The 12,431-nt window shown below is 49.3% G+C and overlaps 1 protein-coding gene across 18 annotated transcripts in view; it reads left to right on the forward strand.

Annotated features, from left to right (window-relative positions):
- ADAMTS18 (ADAM metallopeptidase with thrombospondin type 1 motif 18) overlaps nucleotides 1-12,431 on the forward strand; it is a 476,216-nt gene that overhangs the window by 299,697 nt on the left and 164,088 nt on the right. For 7 of the 18 annotated variants that reach the window (XM_084959536.1, XM_084959540.1, XM_021093765.2 and 4 more), the window contains exons 1-2: nucleotides 10,505-10,759; nucleotides 10,853-10,946. Coding sequence is in view for 7 of the 18 variants with exons in the window: in XM_021093765.2 (XP_020949424.2) it covers nucleotides 10,670-10,759; nucleotides 10,853-10,946 (184 nt within the window). In the remaining 11 variants the exon portion in view is untranslated. Of the gene's footprint in view, nucleotides 1-9,495; nucleotides 9,897-10,504; nucleotides 10,760-10,852; nucleotides 10,947-12,431 lie in introns of those variants that run through there. The other 11 variants (XM_084959538.1, XM_084959530.1, XM_084959544.1 and 8 more) reach the window with 5 other exon arrangements.

A 12,431-nucleotide genomic window follows, 5' to 3' on the forward strand; every position in this document is an offset into this window, starting at 1 on the left:
GTGGATGTGAAAACGGCATCTGCTGGCCTCCTATTGGCTGTGCTTCCCCGGATAACACAGCCAGCATCCTAGAAACAAAAAGGGTACCTGCTTCGCCCACCCCCAATCATAGCAGGTGGAGGGATGGAGAGAGACAGAGGATGAATGATAATGAGGCTTATCCAGCACTTCACCGGAGGATTGTCACAGTCACCTTCACCCTCCCTCCCTCCTTGGGAGACGGAACTTTTTTTTTTTTTCATTTTTAATGTTTTATTAAAATATAGTTGATTTGCAATATTGTGCCATTTTCTGTTACACAGTAAGGTGACCCAGTCATACATTCTCTTTCTGATCTTATTTTCCATCAGGGTCTGAGATTGGACATAGTTTCTTGTGCTATACAGTAGGACCTCATTGCTTATCCATTCTTTTTTTAGCTTTTTTAAATTAATTATAGTTGACTTACAATAGTCTTTCAATTTCTGCTGCACAGCAAAGTGATCAAGTCATACATTTATATGCATGTTTTTTTCTCATATTATCTTCTATCATGTTCTATCATAAGGAACTGGATATAGTTCCCTGTGCTATATAGTAGGACCTCATTCCTTATCCATGCTAAATGTACTAGTTACATCTACCAACCCCAAACTCCCTGTCCGTTCCAAACTCCCTCCCCCTTGGCAACCACAAGTCTTTATGTCCGTGAGTCTGTTTCTATTCTGTAAGTAGGTTCATTTGTGCCATATTTTAGATTCCACATATAAGTGATAGCATATGGTATTTGTCTTTCTCTTTCTGACTTATTTCACTTAGTATGAGAATTTTTAGTTGCAGTCATGTTGCTGCAGTAGCATTACTTCATTCTTTTTTATGGCCGAATAGTATTCCATTGTCTAGAAGTACCACATCTTATTAATCCACTTATCTGGGGAGACAGTACTATTTTTATCTCCGTCTTACAGATGGGGAAACAGAGGCTTATAGAGAGCAGACTATTGCCCAGGGGTATTAACATGCTATCTGTTTGAACCTAAGCAGCACTTCTGAAATGTTCCTGTGTGTACAACCACCTGGGGACCTTGATCTCATGCGGGTTCTTGATTAACATAGAATATGATTCAGGTCCAAGCCTGGGTCTGAAGATGCTGCAGGTGATGAGGATGCTGCTGGTCTGGGGATGGCGCACTGAATACAGAGATTCCAGGCAATGGTTGGGGCTTGGCTGGCTGCATATTAGATTCACCAGGAGCCAGGGGTCTTTAAACAACCCTCGCCATGAGCATTCAGACCCACTCTTTGAGAATCTCTGGGGGGTGGGACGTGGCCATTGTGCACCCAGATTGAGAACATCAGCTGAGGTGGGGAACCCTAAGGCTAAACTGACCAGAGTGAGCCTCAAGGCACTTAGACTTATTCCAACAACCACAAAAACATAAGGTTTGCTTAGGAAGAGAGGGTTAAAAAAAAGAAAGACCACTGTGTATTGGAGAGTACAGGAAGAAGAAGGAATGAAGCTATGCTGGGGAGTAAGGGAGAGAGTGAAAACCGTAAAAACAGCTGGAGCTGGTTCCCAGGCAGCTGTGGAGTCTGTCAGGGAACTTGTTCCTCATGGGAGACGGGGTATTCAGGTTCCCTGGTCAGGGCTGGCTGGGCAGGTGATAGATAGCAAATGCCTGTCTCAGCAGCCTGGGTCATCTTCCTTCCAGCCCAGGAGGTTTTGATTTGACCTAGTATTACTCTTAGCGAGCCCTGTTCTTGGTCCCAGGAACAGAGATGACAATGGCATGGTCCTTCCCTTAGCAGCTAAGGAGCCCGTGGTAGTTGGGGTGGGGTCAAGGCCTCCACTGCACTTGTCTCACCGACCTAGCAGAGACCCAGGGAATAGTGATGTGGCAACATGAGGAGGTGCATTTAACCCAGCCCAACCCAGCCAGGGTGATGGGGGGAATCTGGCCTGGATGAGACGCCCCTCTCTAAGTCGAAGGGGTGACAGGTGCTGAGGGGTAGATTAAGGCAGGCATGATTTGGATGATGGACTGGTCCTGAGGCATTTCTAAAGCAGGTTTGGTGACCAATATCTCCCCCGCCCCATCAAAAATAAATAAAGACCAAAAACTAGTGAATATAACAGAAAAGAAGTAGGCTCACAGTTGCATGAGCCAGTTGGTTACTGGTGGGAAGAGGGGGAGGGGCAAGTAGGGGTTTGGGAGGGAGAGGTACAAACTCTTGGGTGTAAGACAGGCTCAAGGATGTATTATTGTACATCAAAGGGAGTAGAGCCAATACTTTGTAATAACTGTAAATGGAGTGTGATTTGTTTTTTGTTTGTTTGTTTTTTACTTTTTAGGGCTGTACCTGAGGCATACAGAAGTTCCCAGGCCAGGGGCCTAATCCGTGCTTCAACTGCTAGCCTACATCACAGACACAGCAATACGGGATCTGAGCCATGTCTGTGACCTATGCCACAGCTCACAGAATGCAGGATCCATAACCCTCTGAGTGAGGCCAGGAATTGAACCTGCATCCTCTTGGATACCAGTCAGGTTCATAACCTGCTGAGCCACAGCAGGGACTCCCTGGAGTGTGGCTTTTAAATATTGTATAAAAAAGCTGATCATTGGAAAAGCAAATATCTCCCTCTTCCCACTTCCAGGGTAGGCACCCAAACGTCCCAGTTTGAGATTCTGAGTACCTGGTGGCGGCAGATGGAGAGTAGCTAGTAGTTCATGCTTGGTGCCTTATTGAGTTTAGATGCTTCTGGTGCATCCAGTTAAAAATGCCCTGTGTGTGGCTGGAAATGTGTGTCTAGAGCTTCAAACAGAGACGTGGGCTGGAAAAAGACCTGGGAGACACCAGCAAATCAGATGGACCTGAACCTTCAGGAACGAAAGAGATTCTCTCCTGAAAACAGATGAGGCAGAAGTGGAAATCTGCAGAGACCAACATTAAAGGGATATCAAAAGGCAGGGAGGGAGTTCTCACTGTGGCACCGTGCATTCAGAATCTGACTGCAACAGCTTGGGTCACTGCAGAGGCTCAGGTTCGGTCTCCAGCCTTAAGGATCCAGCATTGCTGCAACTGCAGCTGCAGCTCAGATTCAGTCCTTGACTCGGGAACTTTCATATGCCGTGGGTGCAGCCATTTTTTAAAAAAAGGAGGGAAATTATTTGATAAGTAATTAAATGAGAAAGGAAAAAAATAGGACAAGGTAATGACTGGAAGCCTAGCAGGGGAGAGGTTTTGGAAATGGAGGCAGCCATCACGAGTTTCAAATGCTACAATTTAAAGATGATACCCTAGCAAAGGCTCAGTTTCTTTTAAGCATGTTTAATGGCTCTCTCTGAGCAAAAGGAGCAGGGTCTACCTCTTTGTATTTTCTGTACTTTTAAATAGCTTTTATCATTTCATGATTACAAAATTATCCTTTGGAGTCTGGCCTTGGTGGGGACGTTTTCAGGAAGCTGGGGGCAGAGGACGTGAAGGGTAAATGACCCAGGTCGTAATGCATTTACCTGCACCTGCACGGTCCAGCCTTTCGGAAGATCACCTGGAGAGAGTGGGAACCTGTGGGGATGATGCTGAGTAAATGGGGGAAGTGATGAAATTGGTAATTTAGAAATCGTAATGCAGGGCCTAGCAATGGGTGGGATGCGTTTCTCCTAGTCAGTTTGGCAAGGAAAGACTGCACCCCAACCTGAGCTCTGTGGACAGCCGTCCCGTGGACAGCTCTGTCCTGTCTGGGCTTGAGTTGAAATGAAATCCAGCAGGTCTGCGGCTTTTAAATCCTGTCCCCAAAGGAGTCATGAACCCAGAGGGAGCGCTCTTGTCCTAATTTGCACAGCTTCCAATTTCTGGCCGCTGCCTTCCAGCCTCAGTGAAGAAGGGAACCTCATTTTCAAAGGTGCACCCGGGCACTGTGTCCTGGAGCTGCAGCCCTGACATTGAATGAGAGATACCGGGCTCCACCCTGGAGTTTGGATGAAAGAGGATTCTGAGGGACTCTGTCTCTGAGCAGCCGTTCACAGCCTCAGGAAATGGAATAAGGTTCAAAGAAGTTCAAAAAAGAAAAGGTGGGTCGGGGGAGAAGCAAGCACCAGTGATTTGGGGTTCTGCATCAGATAGTTTATGTTTTATTCAACCCTCATGAAAAAAACATGTGAAGTAGGGATGCTTCACCCTGAGCAAGAGATAGGCACATAGGGACTTTTTGCATTCAATGTCACATAGCAAAAATATGAGGATTCTTTTCATTGAAAGTGATAGAAACCCATTCCAGACCCACTTTAAGGGGAAAGGAATTGGGGAGAAGTTTCTTGGCTTAAATGGCAGTGATTTCAAGGACTACATGAAATGGTACAGGAATCATGGTCTCCAACTGGGGCGTGTGTATTTTCCTCTTTCCCTCCTACTTGATGGATTTCATTTTTTGCAGCTCAGGAGGATGGCTGCTGACGAATCTAGGTTTTAATTGCGTACTCTGATAACCTTGGCTGAAAGATGGGTTCATTCACCCAAGTAGATCAACACCAGGGAGTGATTCTAACAGGTCACATTTGAATCCAGAGCCCACCTCTTTGGCCAATAATTTTTTGTCAAAAAGAAAGTGTTAGTATGTTTGGGCAGCTCTGAATTAAACCAGAAAACAGGGAGATGGAAATGTTTAGAATTCACATCTCCTCTCCAAAGTCCCAAATGCTAATCAAACAACAAATACTTCCCACTCATCACTATGCCCAGGATCCAAGCCCAAGCCCGTCCTTTATCCTTTTTATTATACTTTGCTTCCTCCACGGATAAGAAATGAGTCCAAGGCAGCCCAGAAGCTTTAAATCCTATTGGCCGGGAAGCAGTGCTGGCGTTCACGTGGAGGTGTAAGTCCAGTGGGCCACAATTACGGGTTTGTAATATATTTAGTTACATCAGCAACACGCAGGTGTCGGTTCAAAGACAGATGTCTGGGCCTCGTCCCAGACCCACTTAATTGGAATATTCAGAGGGATGCCCAAGAACGTCAGTTCTAACAACTGGCCAGGTGATTGTGATTAGCTGTAGTCGTCGTTGCCAGTCTTGGCTGTCCCGGGCTTCGGGGGGACTGGCTGGTGGGGGAGATGTGAGTTTGAGAATCATCCGGGCAGATGTCTAAACCTGGGCGTGATGAGAGCTGGTGGTGGAGTGTGAGCAAATGCAGGAGGTAGACAAGAGTCATTTCCCTTTCCCAGGCAGCCTGATATTTTCCAGAGCTCTTGCAAAGTCTCCGTTCTGCTCTGCAGCTGAGTGCAGAACGTGGCCTTGAGTTCAGTTGTGGGCATAGGGGTCTGATTCTAATGCTGCCTCCTCAGCTGTGGGCAGGCGAGCTGCTTTTCGTGGTAGGGCTTGGGAAAAGACTGAACACAGAGCAGGAAAGCAGTGGGTATAGACAGAGAGGGATCAACAGAGGGAAGATGAGGAGAGAAAGCCTTTTCAGAGACAAGCACAGGATGCCAAGAGAAGAAATCGACGCCAGTGTCCCAGGAAGGTGTAATCCAAGCCTAAATCGAATTGGAGGAGGGGGAGCTGTTGGTGATGCCTTCCTAAACTGTGTTGGCAGATAATCTGCGGTCACTTATAAAACACAGTCCCTGCATGTCTTTAGTTTGTGTGTCAAATGCCTTATCTTTCTGGATGGTTCTCTCTAAGGAAGATGCTTCTTTGTTGTCATCCTCTTCCGCCATCCCACTTTCCCCACTGTTTTTGAGGACAGTGTTGTCAGCTGCACCTTGTTTCTGAGACATCGGCCAGAAGGCAGCCCTCGCCTCTCAGGGCTCAAGGATGTAAATCCATTTCCATCTCTTTATTTTTCTTTTTGGCTACTGTGTTGAAATAAGTTAAGTCTTATTTTCTTTCTTTCCTTTCTTTTCTTTTTTTGTTTTGTCTTGTTTTGTTTTGTTTTTTAGGGCTGCACCTGCAGCATATGGAAGTTCCCAGGCTAGGGGTTGAGTGGAAGCTACACCTGCCAGCCTATGCCTTAGTCACAGCAACACCAGATCCAAGCCTTGTCTTTGACCTTCATTGCAGCTCACGGCAATGCCAGATCCTTAACCCACTGAGCAAGGCCAGGGGTTGAACCCACGTCCTTATGGATACTAGTCAGGTTCAATACTGCTGAGCTACAATGGGAACTCCAAGTCTTACTTTCTGTTTCTATTGTATACTGTTCTAGGCTTGGATATAGGACCTTGGACATCTTCTCTCTGGACATGGAGCTACTTTCTACAGGAAGCCATCAGGAATCTGTTAAATGAATCCTGACGAGCCACTCAGTACAGCTTTAAAACATCAGAGGCAACATCCCTCTGTGAAAGTCAGCTGTGGGGGGAGAGGCGCTAAATGTTTCTTTCTGTGGAAGAGGCCCTTGTGTCTTCATGCAGCAGAGATCAAGGGGAAAGTGGATAAATAATGGGGATCGCCATTTATTTCTTGCTCTGGCCAGGAGGAGATACATGATTTAGAGCACAGCATCTTTTTTAAAAAAAAAATTCAATTTATATCAGTGTCAAATGATGAGAAACCAATGCCTAGAAGTGAACCAGTGATTTTAAAGGACAGAAAAAGGGGGAAAGTCAGAATGAAACTGTGCCATCTCTCAATTTCCCCACCATTTCCTCCCTTCTTCCCTCCTTTCCTTCCTACAAAGATTTACTGAATGCCTGCTTGGGTGCCAAGGCTCTGGGCTAAGTTTGACTGAACACAATATGATAGAGATTGCTTTTCTTTTTCCCATTGGTTTATGCGATGTTTATGCCCCCTCCCCCAAATCATATACTGAAACCTAACCCCCAGGGTGCTCTCATTTGGAAGTGAGGCCTTTGGGAGGTGATGAGGTCGTGAGGACTAAGTCCTCAGGAAAGGAGTTCATTCCCTTACAAAAGAGACCCCAGAGACATCCCTCACCCCTGCCACCATGTGAGGACATAGCAAAAAGACCACCTATGAACCGGGAAGCAGGATTTCATGAGACACCAACCGAATCTGCTGGTGCCTTCATCTTGAACCTCCCAGCCTCCAGAACTGGAAGTAATACATTTTTATTGCTCCTAAGTCAGCTAGGTCATGGTGTCCTGTTATAGCAGCTCAAATGGGACTGAGATGGATTACTAGGAACTTTAGATATTTTTTATAGTGTCTTTGATTTATAATTTTAAAATCAGCTAATATTTACATTTCCAAGTAATTTAGAAGCAGGTGTTCTTTTCCAAGTCATAACTGAGAGGACCATGTGCTCCTGACTCTCTGTCACCATCTAGAGGCCATTTATACATATTGCAGGGCTAGTTCCCGGAATATTGAGTGTGGAAAATCACCCCCAAAGTTATGGCTTGGCAGTGTTTGTGTACTGGTCTGGAGAAATTGGGCCTGGGCATCTGCAAAAGAAGAGAATGAGAATTTTGGCTCATATGGGACTATGTGAGACACAGGTCTTGGTTTCTGTACCAAACTATCAAGAGCTCGGATATACTGGGTACAAAGGTTTTGGAGGAGTAAGAGAAGCGCTGCAAAATCAGTGGTGGCTGTGGAACCAGAGTGCTGATCAATAGTGCTGAGGGTGAGCAGCACCAGTCTGGCCTAGGGGGCCGGTAAGACCTGGTCTCTGAGACTCAAACCCTTGCCATTCTGAGGAATTTCTATTCCTGGGTGCAAAAGAGGGAAACCAAAGAGCTGTGGATGACTTTAGAAGCAGGCATCTCACTGGAGAATGTAGGTGAGGGACACTTTTTTTCCCCTGCTGAGTATGGACAAACTCTGTGCCCCTCCAGCTTCCTTTAGAGTAAGGCTGACCATAATGTCCATCCAGCCCACTGTCCTTTTTTTAATCTGGTTCATTGCTTCGTGGCCTAGCTTATAATATGTCCTTCATGTCCAGCTTTTTTTCAGTGTACAGCTCTTCACTGAAATCATATACAACACTGAAGTCACCTGTGTCACAATCACCCATAGGCACTGGCTATAATGCACATTTGGGCCCTACGCCAAACCTACTGATTCAGAATTTCCATGGCTGGCGGCCCAAGCATCTGCATTTCGAGCCAGCATCATGGGCAATTTTGGTGCGCCTTCAAGTCTGATATAGGATGACGTAACAGAAATACAGGCTATCATCTGTTCTTATTTTTAAAGCCCACTTATAAAGGGCTCAGAAGAACATTCACTTAATCCTTGGGATATCCTTTTCATAGACTGTGTTTATCCCTATTTCACAGATTATAACACAGAGGCCATAGGAGCTTAAAGAGATTGTGTTGCGAAACCCCAGAGATTGTTGAACCTGGGTTTTCTCGCTGTGAGGCCTTTGCAAAATGATCCCCCCAGGCAGAAGCTGTGCAACATTCTCTGCTTCGACAGCCCCAGATTTACGTCTTCATGGCTGCACCCAATGAAACAGACAATGTACACTGAGCTCTCGCTTGTTCTACGCTGTGATGTGGACCTCCTCTTAGCCACCTGGGTACCCTTGGAAGCAAGTAGACAACCACCTCCACTGCCTCAACCCTGGGCCAAGATATTGTCATTTCTCACCTCAATTCTAGCAACAGCTTCCTGACTTACTGCCCTCTGGCCTTGCCTCAGCATCCCCAGTCCACACCCACACATGAAAACAGTGTTTCCTCTTACACACATACATAAATGCACATATGTAACACACACATCCACTCACACCCTTTTCTTATATCTTTTTAGGGCTGCACCCACAGTATATGGAGGTTCCCAGGCTAGGGGTCAAATCAGAGTTGTAGCTGCTGGCCTACACCACAGCCACAGCATAGCAGGATCTGAGCCGCTTCTGGGACCTACACCACAGTTTACAGCAATGCTGGATTCTTAATCCACTGAGTGGGGCCAGGGATTGAACTTGCATCCTCATGGATGCTCGTCAGATTTGTTTCCACTGAACCATGACAGGAATTCCACACACACACTTTAAATCCAAGTTTCTTACATGTATTACCCCAGCCTACAAGGTCCTTTTGACCTGGCCATCGCTGTTTCTGCCTCTCCCTCTGGCCTGTAAGCCTTTCCCAGGCTAGGGATCCAATCAGAGCTACAGCTGCCAGCCTATGCCACAGCTACCGCAATGCAGGGTCCAAGCCAAGTCTGCAACCTACACCACACCTCAGGGCAATGCAGGATCCTAAACCCACTGAGCGAGGCCAGGGATCAAACCTCATCCTTATGGATACCAGTCCGGTTCCTTACTGCTGAGCCACAATGGAAACTCCTCTCTGGCCTTTTTTTTTTTTTTGAAATGTCAGCTCCTAAGAGACATCTTCCAGTTATACACATACTCTTATCCACCCCCCTCCCAATGGAACTGAACTCTGCGGTTCCCCTTTCTAATTTTCAGGAGCCCATTCCTTTCCTAGACAGTATTTGTGATCATTTTGGTTCTGGGGTTGTTGAGTTATCCCTTGAGGATCTTTTCCCTTAGCCTGTGAGGAGAATATATTATGTTCATCCGCACAAACAGTAGGGATCAAATGATCAAATAAACGTGTTGAGTAAATGAGCAGGCGCGCAGCAAACGGGGTGCATTCATGGTGAAGGCGGCACTGCTTAGGGCTGATTTCCGCAGGTGACGGTGTGTGTGTGTCTGTATGTCTTTGTGTCTGGGGGCCAGGATATGATCGTCAGGAATTGGAAACATGGTCACTTGCAGAGGCGAGGCCCCCGCCAACCAGCCTGGTTTTTCACACGCTGGAGGCGGCAACAAGACTCCTGGTTCCAGCTGTCCACGCCGCCTGAGATTTGCGAATGACCAAGTGAGCGGGATTACTGTTTAAGCAGAGAGGCCACTTCGAGCCCAGCCGAGTCGTTTCCTCATCTTTATCCAGGATAAGGGGTTAAGAGTTTCCATCTTTGCAAGGCTGGGGCCCCAGGTGAGTGAGATAAAGCGGGCGAGGGTGCCAGGCACTTTGAAGATACTGAGAACGCTTAATACCTGGCCGTCTCGCCAGACGACTTAAGTAAAAGCGAAGTCTGCGCAGGCAGGGAAAGGAGTCGCGCCCCTCACCTGAGCTTCTTGTGCTCAGCTCATCTCTCCGTGCGCTGCAGTGGCGCTCTCCCAGCCGGGCCCAGGGCGCTCCCCTCCCTCCCTCCGCGATCGGTCCCTCCCTCCCCCTCCCTCTCCCTCTCCCCCGGCTTCCCCTCCCCCTGCGCCCCCTCCCTCGGAGCGGGAGCGGGGAATCCCACGCCCTTGCACCAGCCCGGGGGCTCGGACCGGCCCGGGAGCCGCTGGTCGCCAATCACCGAGCGGTGGAGAGGCGGGCGCTCGGCTCCGGCGCGCCGGGGGAGCCAGCTGGCGCTGCCGGCCCCGGGCGCCTCAGACGCTCACCCCGACACAGACAGACGCACAGAGTGGCGGGCGGGCGGGCGCGGACAGAGTGCCCCGGCCGTCTGCGCTCCGAGGCGCGCGCCAGCCCCGGCCCGGGGCGCCCCCGTCCCGCCCCCCGGAGCCGCAGGCGCCGCCGCGCAAGCCCCTCGGCGGGAGGGAGGTGCGCAGGCGGCCGGAGCAGAGAGGCCCCGGCGCGCCCGGCCCGCGATGTGAGCGGCGGCGGCGGCGGCTCCCACCTGGCGCCGCACCTGGAGCGCCGCGCTCCCGGGCGGCGGGGAGAATGCGCGCCGCCCGCAGCCGCCGCGCCCGCACCTGACCATGGAGTGCGCCCTCCTGCTCGCGTGCGCCCTCCCCGCCGTCCGCTCGGGCCCGCCTTGGGGGCCCGTGGGACGAGGGCGCGTGGCCCAGGCAGGTGCCCGGCGAGGGGCGCGCAGACAGCGGGTGGCCGGGATGCCAGCCCCGCCGCGCCGCTCACGCGAGGTGTCACCTTTTCTCTTACAGGCGCTCCAGCTGTGCTGCCTCTGCTGTGCGTCGGTCGCCTCAGCCTTAGCCGGTGACAGCAGCGTGGTCGGCGGCGGCAGCGGATTAAACCATGGTTCGTATTCGCCTTCTACCCTTAGAAAGGCCTTTCCAGGCACTTTGACCCTTCTCTCCCCCCCCCCCCCCAAAGAGAGAAAAGGTAGATGAGCTCACCCCTCCCCCAACCTGGCAGGTGTGCACGCGACCTGGGAATGGTTCCTGTTTGGAGAGGGGGGATGTGGCCAGGACTCTGAACTTATCAAAAGAATCAGTGCCTCGAGCTGCAAGTCACATAAATGAGAAAACAATACTTTCCCTCGTTCACAGACGGCTGGTTTAAAAAAAAAAAAAAATCTTTGCTGCAGTGAGAAATTAGAAAGTGAAGGGACGTTGACCAGGTGGCTGATATCAAAAGGCACCTTCCCTCATTTCCTTGCTCTTCCTGGAAAGCCGGCAGGGAAGAACTGTTGGTGGGGGAAAGAACTTACCCCCTTCTTCCCCATCGCTCTGCTCCCCCATCTTCCCTCCCCAAGCTTCTTCACTCCTGGCCCCTTTCTCCCTTTTCCTCGCTTCTCTCTTTTTCTCTGTCCTCCTGTCATCGATTCCCAACTACTGCTTTTAGGGGGAGGAAACAGGTAGCTTGAGGTCGGGGTGGGAGGGGTCTCTTTTTTGAGTGCCCCCCCCCAGCTGCACATCTCCAAAATACCCTCTACTTCTGTCATTTATTAACGTCTCCTTGGCGCCCGGAAAAAAAAAAAAAAATTCCTCATTTTCATTGTTCCCATCAGCTACCAGAGACCAGCTGATCCCTGATCCGTGGTATCTATAGCAAGACCTTGATGTTTGGCTGTGGTTCTATCACTTTTAGCCTCTCAGGGGACCAAGGATCATGTTGGGGAGATGGGGGGATGGCAGAGTCATGGTGGAAAGCCTGTGGCACCAGGGAGTGGGGGAGTGAGGGGACAGGAGAGGGGGAGGAATTTGCCCTTGAGAAATTCACCTTTTGTCCAACCGGAGAGGCTGGCTGCAGTTTCTAAAACAACCCCTCATTGTTTGATGAGGGCTGAATGGCTGGAGGTCCCCTCTGTTCCTGCTACCACCTGTAAGGACCTCATCTTTAGGCAGCCCCTGAGCCTGATTAATCAGATCACTCACTGCAGAGGCTCTGGCTGCCTTTGCCCATCAAGAACTGACTATTAGCATCAGGCTGCTCAGTCATCCTCTGCTTGGAAACAAACGAGGAGCAGGTGTCTGGGTGGGGGGCTTTGCAGGCTGATTCCGTGGAAGGCTGGCCGGATAAGGCATCGTCATGTTCTTTCAACTAAGACCAGGCAGAGTTGTGCATGGTTTGGGACAAGGAGGTAAGAATCCACGAACTACAGAGACTATTAGGAGCATGTGTCCGGGATGGTTTTCTCAGTTAGGTTTTGGTGTTTCCCATACAAAACAAGGAGGTGGTTTGTTGCTAAGAAAAAGCTGCGTTTAATTAAGAACCCTGGAAAGCAATGTAGTAGAGACTTTTAAGAGAAATCGTATATATCCTGCTCACTTTTTTAAGGTT

The sequence above is a fragment of the Sus scrofa genome, chromosome 6 (genome assembly GCF_054392235.1).
Source record: "Sus scrofa isolate SSC_HxYL_T2T_F1_AM1 chromosome 6, Sscrofa_HxYL_maternal_Yorkshire_Landrace_v2.0, whole genome shotgun sequence".
Lineage (NCBI taxonomy): Eukaryota > Metazoa > Chordata > Mammalia > Artiodactyla > Suidae > Sus > Sus scrofa.